The 19,567-nt window shown below is 35.6% G+C and overlaps 1 protein-coding gene across 1 annotated transcript; it reads right to left on the minus strand.

Annotated features, from left to right (window-relative positions):
- Nucleotides 1-396: 396 nt before the first annotated feature.
- Nucleotides 397-19,562, minus strand: LOC139123337 (caspase-8-like). Its single transcript, XM_070689490.1, has 4 exons — nucleotides 19,219-19,562; nucleotides 16,780-17,838; nucleotides 3,978-4,290; nucleotides 397-3,077 (listed from the first exon to the last, which is right to left on the minus strand). The coding sequence occupies exons 2-4, from the start codon at nucleotides 17,813-17,815 to the stop codon at nucleotides 2,642-2,644; spliced, it is 1,785 nt and encodes a 594-aa protein (XP_070545591.1). The 5' UTR covers nucleotides 17,816-17,838; nucleotides 19,219-19,562; the 3' UTR covers nucleotides 397-2,641.
- Between the last annotated feature and the right edge of the window lie 5 nt (nucleotides 19,563-19,567).

Raw genomic sequence — 19,567 nt, forward strand, 5'->3', positions numbered from 1 at the left:
GCCAAAATAACACTGTAAAGTTTTAGAGTTCAAATACCTGTCCTTTAGGTGGATACCACCTTAAAGGCACTGTTTGCAATCCCTGGGATTGCTTTTGTTCTAGTCTTTAAGGGAATTATGAAGGTGTGATAGATTTTTGTTTTCCATTGAAAGTGTAATCTTGTGGTAAATTTTCTGATGAGACAATCCAGTGCCAACACAAGCCTTTAAATGATAAATAAGCATGCTACGAAAGGCTTCATATCATGTGGAATTTGCATATCAACCCAGTGCCAAGAATTCAATTACAAGGGTCGGGCTGACTATTGACGGATCTTACATGTACAAACCTAAGGACACATACTGAGAGTAAAAAAAATTGAACTTCCTGACTTCTTTCTCTAGAACTCATTATATGGGACAAAACACACAGTACAATAATCGTTTATTTCATAGAAATTTACTAGAACAACTAATCATATTATGTACATCGAATTGAGTCACCACATATACACTATTAGCTTTAAAAAAACTACAGAAATTTAATATTCATGAATGAGTCGTTAAAGTTCATAAAAATTGTCACTCCTTAGATTTCTACAGAATCAAATGTACACTTTATTTCGATTTAACTTGTTCAAGTTAATCCACGTTCATGATTTAAGTAAAGGTTTGAACTTCAGTTCATTTCTGTTACCTCTTTGGACCTAAATTCCAAAATATTGAGGAAAATTAAGACAATACCCTGGATGGAATCACAATCGCCATGATTGTATTATCATGTGAATAACAATCTAATGATAAGTGTCACATACCATTATGTACCACAGAAACAATATTTTTTCTAAAATATGCATACTTTCCTTGCTTCCTTCTTTCACGCAAATGTAGAAAAGTTACTCTATCATCAATATCACTTGAAATAATATACTTTCATGAAGTCAGTGAGGGCCTTAGAGGAAAAAACACAAGGTATGAAAATCTGTCACATTTTGAGCCAATCGTATCAGTAGACAGTCTGTACATGAAATTAATACGGTAATGTACACATGATTAAACACACTTCTCTCAATTAAAATGAGAAATCGCTATGCCTAAAATGATATTACTGGTAAATCTGTATTCTAAGCATAATTGAATTTCACATTGAGACATTAGTAATTTATCCAAAAAAACTGCAATACATTTACCGCCACAAACAACATAATATGTTCTTAAAACCAACATTGCTAGGATATAATACCACTTTAAAAAATATGTCATATGCCAATATCATGATGATTTAGAATTTGACAGCAGTACAATGTTTAAGTCACTAAATACTAACACTGCAATGATTGCTGTCTGCATACGTACAAGCTGAGGTATTTTCAAAATAACATCATATGCAAGGTGTTCCTTATCCCAACACAGTGGAAGGAACCTGGAACCAGGGAATTATATCAAATCAAATTTAAAAAATCCGAGACTGAAATTTATGAGTTACTTATGATACTAATAAAAGTTTTCAGCCATCAATGGCTTTGAACTTCAACTGAGAGAGGCAGAGGACACAAACAAGGCACTTTGGAATTGGATTATTGTGGCAATAGTCATGTAGCCTGGCCCTGATCGGTGGGACAGCTAGCTCTCTGATCTCTCATTGGTTTGTGCAAGAACATATTCATGTATCAGCGATTGAGAGATCACAAAAAATTCAGGCAATATTCTTTTCACCAAACTGGATCAGGCTATACAAATATTACTAATATCACAGCTAATTTGGTCTACATAATTGTTATGCTACTTTCTCAAAATAAACAAACTTTTTTGGGGTGATTTCCTTGACCTATACAAAGTTAATACATATGGAGTTGCCATATACACACAAGATTTACTTGCAATGCTTGATATTTTTTGTGATTGAAGACTACAAGAGCTACAGAAAATCTACAAATATCTACAAATTTTGATATGTACAAATAAAATTATCAAACTATCTTCACATTAATGTACAGAATACACACATGTAGATCTACTTTTGTAGATGGACACCTTTTTGAAACGCTGGATATTTTCAAAAAGATGTTGAAATATTGATATAAGGAATTCCTGGGTCAAAAAACTGACAATGACTTTACTGTGAAATCTACAATGTACAAACTTTACAATGTTAAATAAATCCTTATCAAAGACATACAGATCCTGGTCTGTATGATAAACAGACAAATCAACAAATATATGTATTTCAGACAATATTCACATTCTTGGTTTACACACATGTATGGTACATCAAAAATAATTTCTGATAAATTTTTCACTTTCAGCTATGATAAGAATTAAGAAGTGTAAGTATTTTGTGAAATGACACAAACAAGTCTTACAAATCAAAGTGTGGATCAATTTACACCAACGCACACATGTATTCATTTGCAGATGCCATAAACAAAAACTATTACAAAATTCACCAAATTTTTCAAGGATTAATGAAAATTGATCATGGTGAACTCAGATTTCATACAGCTACAGTACTATCCCTGAAATTTACATTTCAATTTAGCAGTATGTGGTAATAGTAAAGGAAATTATGATTTACTGGACGTATCACACGTAAATATTGGTAAACTCCTTTCTGATGTAACAGACTTCAATGCCTGCACACCAGATCACACAGAGAGAAACTCTACTCTCTGTTCAAGAAAAGCCTTTTCCTCAACGTGTACTGTGGTGCTGGGACCTGTACGTAAGAAGAAGTGCTTTCCTGCGAGACTGCGTCATTCACTATGGTCAGAACATCCAGGATGTGGAGTCTGTCGCCGTACTTTTCAAGGGTCTCCACCAAGGCACCGACATACCATGAACCGTGCGTGGAATGGCGGTATGAGACAAAGCCAGGAACAGTGGCGTATCCAAGAAGGAAGTCAGCCTGGTCTGGAATGACGTTGCCGATATTGACAGCTTCCACGGAATCTTCTTCAACGCTTTCTTGCTGGGATTCCTCATTCTGACATGCCGGGAATACAAACCATGGAAAATTTAACTTTTTTCTTCGACAAGTGTCACAAGAAAATAGCCACAGAAAATAAAATTTGTACAGTTTGTAGTAAAATAAAATGCGACTACAAAAATGATAATATCCATTACTATTAGAGGTGTAATTATCAATTTGCTTGAAAAGTATGCATAATATGTTAATCCATGTATACTCAATGGATGAAACTTTTGGGTGGTAGGAGTGTGATGCACTACGTCTAAGTCTACGTCTTTCAGTGATCAGGACAATATTTACGTTAAAATTGTAATTACTATATCTGAAACTGAAGACATGTCATGGCAACAAAACAGTGTGAAAGTTTTGACTTTCTTTGCAACAGTTAAAGTTATTCATACTTGAGACCAGAGCTTTATTTCTGTTCAACAAAACTGTGCATGTAGCATTAACCCTTTGAGCGCTGATGTGAACTTTTGTCACCTTTATAAAATGTACCCTAGTCAAATTTTTTCAGATTTTTGCCAAAATTTGGATGAAAACCTGTAACCAATGAAATGTGATGTCTGTTTGGTCCAAAAAAATAAAAAAATTACAGAAAAATTCCTAAATATTGTTAAAATGTAGCACTAAAATTTTGGTGGGAAAAAGTACAGCAATGAAGTTACCAACATATTAGTATTAACAAATTATTGGTGGTGGTTTATGTTTTAAGGACCTGATTTCTGATTGGCTTCTGAGAAACTTCAATGAAAATGCTAGTAGTACTATCAACCAATTACAACTGGCCTTTTAAAATATCACGTTGTATGATGGACCATGACTACTCATCAGCCTCTGAGGAACTTTGATAAAAAGTTGCAATCATGAGCAAATTACTATTGGCTTTTTACCCTTGCACTATCATGGTTTAGTTTAAAACCTAATGTTATCAGTGATGATTGTGGACCTGTTTACACTGAATTAGGGGTGAGCAGCTTTAGATCCTCAGGTAAAGGTTGACAACACATAAATGAATATCACTCAGCACCAGTAGCAAATCGCAAGTTGTCTTGTATGAGCGTGATCTACCTGGATGAAAAACATCTTTGGTTTTCCTCTCAGAGTGGGGCATCTGGATGGTGTGAATGTACTGGTGACATCACTGATTCTGACTGCAATGCCATCACTGCCGTACACTGCACCTAATGAGCCGTGTGTAAGGATACAGCAGACAAAGGCGTCATATGCCTTGTGGTCCTGTTGACTCACTTGTATAAGTGCGCCCATTAAGTCATCAGAAGTTAGATCCTCCAAAACTCTGACTTCGAACTTCAGTTTTGAGAAAATGGACTGAAGTTTCTCTGTGATAAAAATACAAACAGAAATAAAAATGTCGATAAAGTGAAAATAAAATGTGCAATACAATAATATGAAAGTCTAAATGGAGGTATATTCACAAAAGTCTGTAAAATAATTTCAAAAATCCTATCATTTGTCTATCAGAAGATTTTGTTAAATCTCATCATATCATACATACTATAGAAATTACCATAAAGGTATCATTTATATGGCTGGGATATTTTAAATTCACTTGAAATGCTAAAAGATTACTTCAAATCTCAAAAATTATGAGTGAGTTTTATAGCTTGTCCGAGACCAGCTAGCATCATAGAAAAACACTTCTTCACAGCAGGTCTTACATCATTCTGTATCGATTGTTGATTGTAAACTCAAACTCACAGATCAGAATTATATAAAAATGTTCCAGATCAAGGACATATTCAAAAAGTACAGTAACGTATATAAAGTAGATGTGATTCCTGTTGTAACGGGTATGGCTGGCAGTTCCTAAGTCTCAATGAAGCTGAAAGTCACCAATAATTATTGTGATTTCAAGTAAATCCTGAAGTATAGTATCAAAGCATTATCTAAAAGGCAAATTGCAATGATTGTATGATTTAACTATTGTTCTTTGGCCATCAAGCTATTTACATGTACATTATCTTACTTTTCAAATAGAAAAGTTGCTGTTTGAACTTTATATTTTCATGGCAAGATGCTTAGCCTGAATTCAAAGCATGTTTCAAACATCAGGCAGATCTCTCTGCATGAACACTGAGTCAGCTAATTGAAAAGCCAGTTTTACTGAGTGTATCAAGAAGAGTGTAGATGTTAATTCTCAAACAAAGTTGAGCTGAGTTTTTTCTTTTTGACATGTCTAGTTAGTAATTCACATTCAGAGATTTTTTCTGTTGGAGTTGTTAAATTGTTGAAGATAAAAAATGTTATGGTGAAATGTGAAATGTGGAAAGAGGGCGCTAGACACTGCACGAACGGTGTCCCATTGTACCTTGGCAATTGTCTCATTATGTATCAGTACGCAGTGTCTAGGGGTCATATGTCATAGTTAGTCTTAAGGTAGTATGTGCCTCAAAAGTGACATTTAAACTTTTGCTCAAACTTTCCTCAAGGAATCTTTCAAGCATCGTCTTTCAAAATCAAGAATAAAAATCAGGGGTCTTGGTGCAAATTTTGATACTAGAGAAACAAATTACCCAAGATTTTTTAATATTTGAAATTCAAAATGGCCGCCTTCCCTGCATTAACTCTATGGAGAAAAATAAAATTTTCGATTTTTGAAAAACTAAGACGGCAAAACTTTTCCTTACACCAAGACATTTAAAATGAACCCCCATCCAACTAGTGATATATCACAAAAGAATTGAAAAAGTTCTGAGTCAAAATATCTGTCACCAAGGTGCATTCTGCCTTAACAAGCACTTTGAAACCTTTATTTTTAGAGCGAGTACATTTGGTTTACTTGTTCTATATTTGTTGATATCATAATAAATAATCAAAAGCTGCTAAACTTTCAACCCAGCAACTACAGCAATAATTTAACAATGTGTACAGTCAGTGTATATTACTGTTGTAAAGTCATTAGAAATCGATTAATGGACTTTTTTGTTTTGTGGAAGGTAAACATCAGACCAAATGTCAAAAAATAAGTGACAAATTCGTGCGCATATGCTGGTATTGATGACATTGATTGATTTCTAAATCAACAGAAGAATGAGAAAATGGCATTGTGGTAGTCGTTGCAGTTTTTTGTTGCAAATTTCTCTTCTGATGATAAATAGCATCTTTAACTTATGTAAATGAGTTTACTGTTTTCGTGAAAGATGGATGTTTATACATACTGCTATACAATGCCAAAAGTTTGTTTCAGTGACTGTCTGAGGTCAAAGGTCAAGTGTTTCATCCATCACAACAAAAATATATATACGAAAAAAAAAGATATAATTTGTGATGGACAGAAAAATCGATTGCATGGTTTATACAGGCAGTAATGCATTCCTAAAGATACAGATCTTGGCAACACAAGACTGTGGTGATCGACACTACAGAAAAGGTTACCACTGTGAGAACACATTGAATGGACCGTACCACTTTAACCAAAAGGGTGTATTGTAATCTGAGCTCTGGCTTTTCATTGATCTGTTTCACAAACACATGAATATCAGTTGCACCATGTCCATCGTATATCAAACCATATTAAACGAGGAAGCTATATTCTCTACCTTGTTCAATGTGACGCTTCTTGGTTACTTATGATATATAATCCTACATCTACAAGTTTATGAATAGCAAATAAAAATGCATAATAAAGGTGTTCATTCAGTCTTGAAGGTATCCTAGCCTACCACTGGACTGAGTGTCTCCATACAATAGCCACTTTAGCTTAACCTTTGACCTCTTCTGTTTAGAAGGACCGTTGGTAAGATGTGAAATATCTCACTCTATACACACACAGTGTATGCATAGAATTACACAGTGACTTGCAACAAAATTGTCATGATCTAAGTTATTACTGTGGAGTTATAACAGTAAAATACAATGGAGCAGCAAAGTTAGATCAGAGATCAGACCTAAAAATGTCGTCTTTTTGCCCCGTAAAACGTGTCTGTTTACTCTAATTGAAACTGATGATGCCTTTTTAGCCTAGGAGGCGACAGTCAGTGAATCTATAAAACACCTGTGTGTACGTGAGCACTCAAGAGTGAAGTAAGAATGAAGCTTTCAGATTTAAGATTTATTGAAAGAAGGGTGTAAGTTACATTAAAAGTAAACAAACTTTAATGCACTGACTAGACTTTAAGTTTGCATGTATCAGCTTTGTTTATGGGTGTACGTGAGTCGCTTACTTTGGACAAGACTGAGAAATAATGTTGTTTCTCATCCACTGAAAAGTCAGCTTTATGGTGCACAAGTAGCAACTTTGGAATTTTAACAACCATTGAATGTTAAAATGCATCAAACGGTACTTTGTGACAATTTTGATCAGGGTTGGCAGTCAGGGTTAACCCTGTTCCTTTGAGGAACTGGATTTAGACACTGATATTAAAACAAATATATCCTGTTTCTGGGTGTTTGTGTGTTTGTGTTAGCTTGACTCACAACAAATGGAGCTTCAAGGGTGCCAGACACTGACTCAGGTTACAAAATACGATAGGTTTTCAATCGGATTTGAACTCACAACATATAGTACGGTACCGAGTCACTGTAAACTGAAGTAATGATATGTATAGACATGTTCTAGTGTATTGGATCGTGTAATTTTGAACTTGTAAGTTCTGGCATGGAGGTAATTTTTACCTTCATGGGTGAGTAAGTATTGAAAGAGATGTCTTCAAATTATTTAAAGCTCAAATTAATTTTAAAGCTCAAATTTCTGGAACATGTAAAAATTTCTGTCACAGGGAATATATGTACCTCAATGTATCTAGATATGGTCAATATGGCTATTATTTTCAATGAGAAATTATCTATTTAGATGTCTGCATCAAACAATAAAAGTAAGAATTTCATATGGCTACAGATGTAGCTGTGATTGACCTTTTAGAGAAAATAATATAGGGAGGGTAATTTAGAGTAATTGGGAGTAATTAGTGTAATTGAGCAAATTAATGATGGTAAAATATTATTATGGGTGTGTCAAAAATACATGTAGTTGTTGATGTAAAAGTGGAAAGACTGATAGACTAAAGAAAATATGTCAATCTTTCAGAAGCGATTTCTCATTTTGACGGCAGTGACACAAATCAATCTGTGAAAAAAAATTACACAGGATAAATTTTCACTGAATGACAGGGACCAGTAACATCCCCTGTTACACAATTAACACAATTTTTACAGTGTTCTATGCCTGACCTATTCTATTTTTAGAAATTGGATCGATGACTACAGTTATAATGGACTTCACCGAGCAGTCCATAGTCATAAAGAATCAACAGGTGGTTGCCATGGCTACCACTCAAGGCTCTCCCGGCAGTGTCTGTGACCTCTGACCTTTGGAAAACAACCCAATGATAACGATGATAATAAACTATGGCATGGTATACCCAGCAATGATTTTAGGGGCATGGTATGACAAATGTATGGCGATGATAAAAATTGAGGTTTTGAAAACTTGTTTGAAGAAAAAGAAGTAAACAACATCCAATAAATTAAATGCTGCCAATATTAAAACTGGATTGGATTAAATAAAATATCTCATACTATGTTTAAGATGAGAATATCTAATCTTTGTATTTTCAAGTGATATTATCTCAAAACGTTCCAAATAACCACTATAAGAGATATTGCACAAAGCAAATATTTACAGTCAGAATCAAGACTGTACACCATTCAAGCTAGCCATGGGAGCTCAAGATTCATGGTTATGTAAGAATATTTGCTTTCTATTTTTAAGAATTTGTTTTCCTTTTTATAGTGAGTACATGTTTTACAGCATGGCGGTATATGCAGATGCCAATGTATGTTGGTGTAGAGATCTTGGCAGCAGTGTTCGGTAACAAGTTGTATTTTGACACTTGATTGAGAAAAATCTAAAACATTGACCTACCCTGACTTGTCTGATTTTGATATTATAACAGATTAGGGTTATACAGCTTTCATTCCTCAATTATAAAAAAATAATCATGTTGGCAATACGTGTAATAATAACAGCTACAATTCCATTATTAAACATTATAACTTCCCTCACTATCTCTGAAACATAGCAGTTGCCTAGCGATAACATATTAACTCTCATACTGAATTCACAACCGTGTCAAATTAACTAAAACTGGTTTACAAATCAAAAGATATACCAGTATACAACGCCACAAATGTGGATATTGCGCTTGTCAAAAGGAACTTGTCAAATTTTATTGCTCATAAATCTGCTATGATGTCTTTATCTTTTCCGCTGACATACATCAAAATCAATATCTTGGCAGTTCTGGATTGAGACGACATCATATGATACTGCAATTTGCTTGTTTCTGTGTAATATTTATTTAAATGTATAGACATATGTTGTAGGGAATATATCCCAAACATAATACTGAGATCTGACATCAGTTTTTGTTATTGACACACAGACTGTGAAAACTGCATCTTGAAAAGGAATCAATTTGAGAAATGCCGTTCGGAACGTTAGCCAAGATTCCAACAGACATAGTAGTCAATAGTGACAACACAGCAGGGGGTAAAAACAAATGGATACCATATTGATCTGAAATCCCTGCAACAATTACAAGCTTACAACGTGTGTACTCATTCTGTGTGTTAAAGCGTTTTGTCACAAAGTCATGAATTTGATCATTAATGAGATATCGATTCTTTATTTTCAGAAGCAACAGTAAAGTTTGCTGATATTATGGAGTCATATGCTGCAAGATATGATGTTCCATATTTACAGTACGATATTAAGCCTATTTAAAATTTACTGCATTCTCTCTGGTTTCTTTGACATTGATAAAGCTAACTGTTACCGTACAGCTTCCTTGCAAGTTTTAATGACTCTTTGAGTGCTGTAATTGTTCCCACCAAAATTTTAGTGCAACATTTTTACCAATTTTTATGAATTTTCTGTAATTTTTTTTATAATTTTGGACCAAATGGACATCAAATTTCATTGGCTACAGTTTGTTATCAAAATTTTGAAAAAAATCTGAAAAAAATTGACTGGAGTATATTTTCTAAAGGTGACAAAAGTTGACTTTCGTGCTGAAAGGGTTAAAAATGACACATCAACTCTTGACCCTGATTCTTTTATTGCATACAACCACCTCGTTGTCATAACAACAGCAAATGATACCAAATCATCTAACGATAATGACAATACTCATCTGCTTCATTATGTGAGAAGAAGAGCAAAATATTGATTCCAATATGCCCTGAGACGAGACTGTTAATCTCAGATAATGGTGGATACAATGTATAAAGCTAGTGAAAAGCTGCCTGGATTAAGGGATTACCAGATTTACTTCACTGCATTTATTATACATAAGCCATGGAGGGTGTGTTATTGAAATTCAACTTTGAACTTTCAAAAATTGTGGATTGCCAGAGGATTAAATTGTCAAAAATGTCAAGTTTTTTCAAAACGTAACCATGGACATTGTGAATATGATAGTGAATTTCTATTTGGCAGAACTGGGCTATGATTTGTGTTTTCAATTTGTTTATTGATTTGAAACTGGCTTTATCACCATGTAATAATGGAGCTATGGCCAAGGGTTTTATACAACAATCACTGGGCTGAACAAAACAACTTTGTCCTCCATTCTCTGCTGCACACAACTATTCAATAGCGTTGTCTATCGTTCAAATTTCACTGTAGTTGAATGCATTTCTGAGGGAGATGGCGAGCCACCATTCAAGGAAGGCATGACGATATTACATCATAGATGGTAGTCTATTGCATCTACGAAGTTTCACTGAGGTGTCCCTGTTTTGTCCCTTTCATTGCAATGGTTTGGCCCAAACCCTGCTACTGTCAATGGTGACTGTGGACCTGTCTACTGGGAATTAGGGGTGAACTTGTTAAATGTGGTGAGCAAATAAAAGGGCTGCTTGTGTGTATCACATGTTTGCAAACATTTCAATGACACAGAACTGAATAGGAGAAACAGCGGGATATCTGCCAAGACCAACACACTGAGAGCACCATTGGCAGTTACCTTTTATGTATTTTCAAAGTATTTTTCAGTTGTCTGTTCTCGTTTTATTGTCAGAATAATGTTGAAGCAACTAGTGTTTAACTTAATTACCGATTGATTGCCAATACAGTGGATTGTGTTGGTATGACTTAGACGCATAAATTTGTATTAAACTTGCTCTTCATGGTTCAAAATGGTAACATTGAAATATTTGGCTTCCTTTCATTCTGATGTGATGTGATATGCATGTAATTTTATAGAATATATCCTCATGTAGACTTGGTAAATTCAAGAATAGTTTATATTTCCAAAGTTACAGTACCAAGTACAACCTACAAGTCCAATAATTTTCTTTTTTCCTTTCAAGATGAAATTTTCAACATTCTGCTTGGTCTTTCTGTTCTGAGACAGTCCATTGTTCACTTTTTACCTGCGTCATTTCTGTGTACATCAGGATCTATCAGTCTGTTTTATCTGTCTACCTCAGTGTCTGCTAGCTTGTCTGTCTCTAAGTTTGTCTGCCTGTCAATCTGCCCATGTATGTATCTTTCTATGTCAGCATGTCTCCCTCTGTGAGATATAATCTTACTATCTTTTGATATATAAACACTCTCTCTCGTTTACACTTTAGTGTTTGCAAATGTCATAATTACCAGTATGTTGAAAGACTCTAAAATGTCACAGCTGGTCCTCTGTTTAGGTTAGTAAGTTTGCCAAAAAGTTAAATCTACCTTTACTGACTGGCACAATACTGTGAAATGTCTGTCATTCTTTAATATTGAAGTTGACCAAAATCTTTGATCCAAACCATTGTGTCCTACATTTGATATATATTGATCTTGTTTTTAGTTTTTTCATTCTATTTAAATTATATCATACCATTCTTTCAACTCAGTGCAAGAACACAGCATTCCTGACAACAAAGGTATGGCCAACCCAGAGTGTGACTTACCTATCGATTTCAAACTTGCAGATTTCTTTCAGTTTTAATTACAGATGCTTAATTAACCACACATAACTAGCTGACAGTCAATGCTAATTAAAATTTCATAAAACTAGGGACAAAAGATTTTGACCACACAGCCTGAGGGTCAGCCAGGATTCTGAACAAGTTTAAAGTTCCAGCCAAGTCTCTTGTGAACAGATTTTCTGCCAATAAAGTAACAACATAGTCATTTTCTCATTAGTCTATTGATTGCTTGTAAAAACCTGACAACGGATCTTTGTTGGATATTGATTATGTTGTGCAGTTTAGACAGGGAGAAAAAGACAGTGCAGTGTTTCATAGGTCGCGCTGTAACGAATACATTTCTACTTTTTGATTCTGCTGTGTATGGGCAATGATTAAGGGTTTAGCAAATCGTCTGATTTGAATCAATCACCTGATCTCTTGCTTAAACATGACCTTTTTTGAGGTCATTTCTACAAGACAATTTGTGACCACAGTCCTTCAACACCATTACAGCATTAACAGTCAGACTATGGTGTTGAAAGATGGTATTGTAACCGATAAAACAGTATCTAAAGGGCCAGTAATGCTAACTTTAGTCTATTTTTTCTTCGTTTTTACTTTGTATATTAACTGCAACTTCTTTTTCTTCTCCCCAAAGAATGATGAAATACCCACAATATTTAGCCTGCTAACTTAATAGTGCCTATATGAGTAAAATGCATTGTTATTGTTTACATTTTAATTCTTGTCCTGACCAGAAGTCACTTTTCAACAATATCAATGCAGTTTACACACGTATGGGCAGAGTTGACAAGCTTAATACTGTGTATATAAACAGAGTTCGCGTTCACGCAAAAATCGTGCGTATTTACGCATTGAAATTGACTCTCTACGCACTTTTTTCATTGTTATGCGTTTTCTATACGCAAAGGATAACACCGAAAGCACTCCCCAAGACTGAGCTTATTCGACAACCATACGAAATTTGTTGCAACACATTTCTGTCAATCACTCATTTTGTGTGGAAAGTTTCGGACTCTCTGGGCGTTGTCTGAAAAATCGGCATCGTAGTCCACACGTTATCACGTTAGGCACGTTATCATGTCAGCTGTGCCTATGAATTACGTTGCTAATTTTCAGGCGAGCGATAGTTTCTGAAACTTATGACACAAAGTGAGTGATTGACAGAAATGTTGCGACAAATTATATAAATGCCAACCGTGCACGATCATCGCGTCTCGCTGTTCCCAAATTTTGATCAAGCACACATGCAGCATGGCGTCGAAGCAGACAAATCTGTTTTCTTTCAACTTTGCTCTACGAGTCCGTGAAAAAAATGATTCATCGGTAGAGCTCGTCGGAATCCCGATAAATTTTGAACACTGCAGAAGTGTCTGGATAAGCTGCCATAACTCTAACTTTTGGGTTGCCCGATGTGTTTTGACGGTCGCATGTATACCGTTCGCTTTTACGTTTCAACATTGTTCATGTTGTTCGTTAAACTGTTTTCATTAAAATAATGTTACATCGTACAATCCGAATATGTAGTGTAGGTTTATTCAACGGCACATTGTATTTTGCAGTCAGTTTTTTCATCAATTGAGTGCGGAAGTGAAATTACGCACTCAAATCCAGCCATTACGCAATTTTAGCAGACTAATGTGTATGCCGTACGCGAGGAGGAAAAAGTCACCGCGAACACTGTGTATATAAACATGCTTTGGGGAGTAGAACAATGAATTATGGTTCACATTAAAAAAATAGTGAAAAAATTATCAAAAGTTTGCATTACTGGCCCTTAAATATTGGATTGCAGTAAAAGAAACTTTGAGGTAACATTGGAATGTTATACAGATATGTACAAATCAGTCAGTTGCAACGTCAACTTGCAATGCTTTTCAAGTTCAACCACTGTATCACAGTTACACCACAGTAAAAACAGCATATCTGCATTTATAAAAAAAATCTGCTGACTACAACGACACAAACATACTGAATGAACATACTGGCAAGCTATGATACATTCCCAAGCTTTTTTATGATAGGCTTTCCAACTACGGAAGAGTATAAGATACTCATTTCTAAGGACACATTTCACGATGGAGAATCTTGACTCTTCTGGAATAAATGATATAGCAAATACATGTATCTTGTCAAACGAAAACAGTTTCTTTTGAAAAATAAGACTTACAACATAAGGACAAAAATTGGAAATTACAAAATGTGACTATTAAAGTTAGTATGTGCTCTTGAATTTAAAATATTTAATCAAACTTTTCATAAAGAACTTTAAATCACTCCCTTTCCAAATCAAGAATAATCTCATGGGTCATCATTCAAAAGCAGGTAACAAATTACCCAATATCTATCAACACTTGAAAATTAAAATGGCCACCATCCCTAAGCTAACTCAATGGGGAAAAGTTAAATTTTCAATGATCACCAAAATAAGCCGGTAAAAATTTGAGTTACTCCATGAGCTTCACAATAGGCCCCATAACTGATAGACCAAAAAAGTTTTTAAAAGTTTGAGAGACCAAATACCTGTCCCCAAAGCATTTTATTTTACTGAAATCATCAGATGTAATTTTGCATGCTTTCTATGACTTGAGAACAATGATGTAACAAACCGCCGACTTTCATTACAGCATAAAAACACAAGTCTTGTCCGGCAAATTATCAAAGTTAGAACATTTCCAAGTTATTTTTATCAATTTTTTCAATTGTTGAACTTCTAATGAAGGATGTGTACTGGTATGCTGTTCAATATGGGTCACTGAAATAGCCATGCTAAGTTGTAAAACATAGTCTAATAGCTCTCTGAACATTGTAGAGAATAATAAAATAAGATATCGGATCTTATATGGTGATGTATAGGCATTGTAATGTGGCTGTGCTAAGTTTTACGACAATGACAAGGTGAAGTAAATAGAAATTAGAACAAGATTATTCTTTATTGCTGAAGAAAATGTACGAAACTGTGAAACTATTCTTGTTAGAATAATTTTCTCTTTTAATAATATCACACACTTAAAAATTTATTTTCAATCTTTTCATAATAAATTTAAAATTAATGTACAACAGATTCTAAATTTACTCGGTTTAAATATTTTTTGCAAAAAGACACAGTAACCTAACACAAGGAAGTCATGTTTTAGATTTCTGGTTTCAAAAAACTCTTTCCGATAGAAAACTGTTCATGTTATTATTCAGAAATGGCATCTGTAACCTCAGACAGGATTGATCTGCTGGTAAAATTCATGAAATAATCAATTGGGCCAGAACGATTCCTGATTTCTCTGTTTACTTTAAAAACGCATCAAACCATGAAATAAATGATAGAATGCTCTTAAAGAACTGCAAATCTAATCAGAAACCTTTTGTAATCAGAACTGTTCTGCACGACTGAGCTTGTGTTTATTTTACCTGACGTTTGTGTATCTTTGCCAGGACATTCTTAGATTTTATGAGCCTGGCGTTATATTATCAGTCACCCAGACATATCTCACAAACATTAGTATCTGGAATAGCTGTCCTAATCAAGAGAAGAAGTACTGAAATAGATTTTGAAATATCTTTCTTTACTATTCTGTGCAGACACGCATCCTGAAGACTGGGTCTAATCTTTCTGATGAATGCAATGAAGCTTTCTCAGGGGGTCCTCTAGAACTTTTATAAGCAACTTGAACCCCTAGGATTACATTCATTTGTACAGTTGCTCAGTACGGGCATAGTCTTGTTCAGTTGTGTTGGAAGTTCATTACACTTTCAACATGTGCAGTGATATGCTGTTAGGATTAAGTAAATCCAAGGTGAATGCCACGAGGCATTGTTCCAACTTGTAACCAGAATTGTGTGTTTACATAAACTTTACTCTGTGTCTGGTTCAGTGTGTATTTGACTGTTACTATGAACAACATACCGGTAGTTGCTATTATCTAGACGCTGATTGGCTGAATTGGTCTGTGGTCTTCCCATGAGCCAAATCTAACTTTGACAAAAATTTATACTCTATCTATAAAAATTTGCATATCCTTGATTAATCATATCAATTATAATTGATATGACTCATGATTATCTTGTTTTCCCTAAGTACATGATTTAAATGAGGGTTCTGAAAAGAAATAACAACAGCCTCTTCTTTACTCAACATTAACAATTTCTTTCATATTTCATGTCGTCTACCTTGCAATGAATCAACAGGTGGTTGAATTTACCTCCAGGCACCATGGAAGACAAACCATAATATTTCAATGGGAAAGAAAAGTAGGGAAGATTTGTAACCTGCTGTTTTCTTGAATCATTTGAATTTTGCTAGAGCATATTACATGCATGGATATACGCATGTAATCTGTTGATTAGGTAACACAGCTGGGATTTCATAATGAATGCATTTCTTCAGAATATGTATGAGACTCTATGTATAATAATTGCATTTCTATATAAAGAACATTTCCTACAATATTTGTATCAGTGTCACTCGAGAACAAACCTTTACGATAAGAGTTAATAAAAAAAAATTAAATTACTTGTATTATTCTTTTCACTTTGTATTACTCAGAGTGTGTATCGATCACAAACAATTATCTTGGTCTGACTATAATATTCCTGAAATATTGCTTTCTAAATATAGATCATGATGATAAGATTCAACAATGTCATAAAATGACAGGAAATAAAAAATTGTATGTTAGAAACAGGCAAAAAGGTTAAACTCAAAACATTTTCATTTCTTAGCAAACAGGTAGATGACTTATTTGGGTGATGAAATCGACGGAGAAATTTTCCTGGAGTGATATTTTAAATTTTGGAAATTCTGGACCTTAAATTTTAGATGAAAGTCTTGTAAATGAATGGTAAAATTTTCCAAGTAATGATGATATAATCAACGTTTAAGAATTGCTACTTACCTTTATCACGCTCCGTGCCGTCTCTGTCTGGAAGTTCCTTACTTTCGCCAGGACGACTTTCATCTTTCGCGAAATGATGATTATTGATAATGACGGCAACACCACGTGGATCGCTCATCACTTTATACGCTGGAATACCATCAATGCAATACGGCTCTTCCTTCTTTGGTTTGACGCTAGGGGAAGCTGTAAACTGGACCTCTTTCAAGTCGATGCTTGCCAGAGATTCTGCACGACCATCAGCTTTGAGTTTGGCCAGGCGCATGGAACGAGCCTCTTCAACTTCAGCTTTCCTAGCTTCCTGGTACTGCTTGATGGCTTGAATGCCTTTCTGGCACACTGCTGATGGAGGTATCGCCAGTGGATTCCCTTTCAGATCCAACAAATTGAGGTGATTCATTTCAATCCCAAATTCCGGAGGTAGTTTTTTGATTTTATTATCCCTGGCTTTGAACTTTTCCAGTTCCTTGAGCTCATAGATGGTCTCAGGAATTTGAGTGATCAAATTGTTGTTGACGTTCAAAATCTTTAGTTTCTTTAGCAGGGAAATTTCTTCTGGGATGTTTGTAATCTTGTTGTCATAGACATTGAGCTCTTCAAGATTGCCTAATTCCACGGAGCAGAGAGCTTCCGGAAATTCCTGAAACAGATTCCCTGTCAGCCAAAGGTGTTTCAAATTTTTCAACTGGCTGATCTGCGAAGACACTGTCTTCAATCTGTTCCGACTGAGACTCAAAACCTGTAAATTCTTAAATTGGCACACTACAAGAGGAAACGTATCAATGTTATTGAATGACAATATCAGTTCTCTAAGCTTTTTCAAACGTCGCAACTGTGGCGGTAGCTCTTTGATTTTGTTTCCTTGGAGGCTTAATTTTGTGGCGTCGGTGTTCTTCCAAGCTTCCGGAGGCACTACTTTCAACTGCTTTCCTCTCAGTATACATTCCACACTTTCTTCATTTTCTGAGGCTGTCGGTATCCTACTGTCTTCGGGCAGGTCCTTGCCATTACTGGCAACGTTAAACGAGTCAGCCATCACCTTTTATCAAAATTTGTCTTCTTGAAAAGAAAATAAGAAAAGAACATTTTTTTTTTTCATTTTGCTAGATGTAATTCTTTCACTGAAAATCACAGTGAAATTTTAAACCAGCTGAATGCATCCCCAAGTGTGATGATCATTTCTTCAGTAATATGTCATAGCAAGATCTCACTGGCAGGGGTGGGGGTGGGGGCTAGAATCGTCAGAATATAGAAAGGCAAGATTTTTTATATTACACTCATATTTTTCTAATTATCCATCTCCAAACCGTTTGTTGCGACAGGAGAAATGTTTCGGTGAATTTTTATTACAATTGTTTTGTTTCTCCGCCACTTCTTTGTGCCTAGCATGGCTTCCAAGGACGAAGCACTGTCTACAGTTTGAACAAACACATTATGGTCGCTATTGAGCGCAGTTTCTTGCCAACCACATCGCTCTATTGTAAATGGTTTTGTGTAAAAACTACTTTGCACAGGATCGTTCGCGGTCATTTGCTCTTACGCACGCGTAAACAGGTGCCAAACAACGATTGTGCGAGACCCTGCACCCCGTATTCAATCGACCGTCGATCGTCCTATGTGTATTGGACGAACAACAAACGAGCAAATTACAACTTGGACAGTCTGCGCAGTTGTACGCCTGAATGCAGTAGCGTGTAGCTCGCGCTGCTTTCGCGAAATTTAAGGCTAAACCACAGTCCCTCTATGGATAGAGGAACTGTGGCTAAACCATTCATCTTGTGCTCGGCTGACGGGCAATGACTATAAACGCATACCGTGCCGCGGCCGCCAGACATCTTAATCAGAATCTTTATTGACTGATGATATGTGTGAAACTGTCAAACAGTTATGAGAGCAAAACTGTGTACTTGTAAGTCTCCGCGGAATGTGAAGCGCGGTGTTTCCCAAATATAGTATGTATATAGTCATATCTTTTCTTTTTAAAGACGTATTTTACTTTGAAAGACCGACATAACCACAGCAAGGTGAATTACTTAGATAGTAACGGAACCGATGATCCAATGAGTGACTGCAGCGATGTAAATTTCCGTTCGGGTCAATGCAACGCCAGTATTAAAATTTTGCACCGGTTGACGTTTCAAATTTTAGTCACTTGGCTTTGTTGTTGTTAAAGTGAAAGATTTGTCGTGAAAGAAATGTTGCCTGGGTTTGAACAATGAGAGAAGCAATCAATTCTATCGCTTCGAACGAACATGCATGACGTGCACGACACAATCGAATGGGATGTCCATTAGCACAGTGCGAACTTGATCGTCAGATCTCTACTAGCTCCATGGTCAGATTGAGCTGTCAGTGTCATGTCAAGCTCCTGGCGCAAGCCGAGTGTGGAAACTATTTGTCCAACGTGTGTGTTGTAAGGCACAAAACTTAACAGCTTACCTTGTGTATAGCGAATTGCTAGCTTCTGAGCTCCGTTAAAATCTCGTTATGATTGAACGTGCGCTAAAAGTGTTTTCAAGAAGCAAATTAATACCGAGACGCCGACGTCTGCCACCTGTTACTATGGTAGTAGCGAGTCTATGGAGGTGCGATTGGGTTCGCCCTCATAGCCGAGATTTCGCGCATGCCTTTGTTTTCGTTGGAAAAGGTCGCAAGGTTGCCAGATTGTTTTGCGAAACGAAAACCAGCCCTTAAACGAGCTTTTGAAATATTCTTCTGATTATAATAGGTGAACATCCACTCTTTCCTTCGCATCTTTCCAGCTTGTTCAGGGACCGTTTATTGTGTC

This window comes from Ptychodera flava, chromosome 22, assembly GCF_041260155.1.
Source record: "Ptychodera flava strain L36383 chromosome 22, AS_Pfla_20210202, whole genome shotgun sequence".
In the NCBI taxonomy this organism is placed as follows: domain Eukaryota; kingdom Metazoa; phylum Hemichordata; class Enteropneusta; family Ptychoderidae; genus Ptychodera; species Ptychodera flava.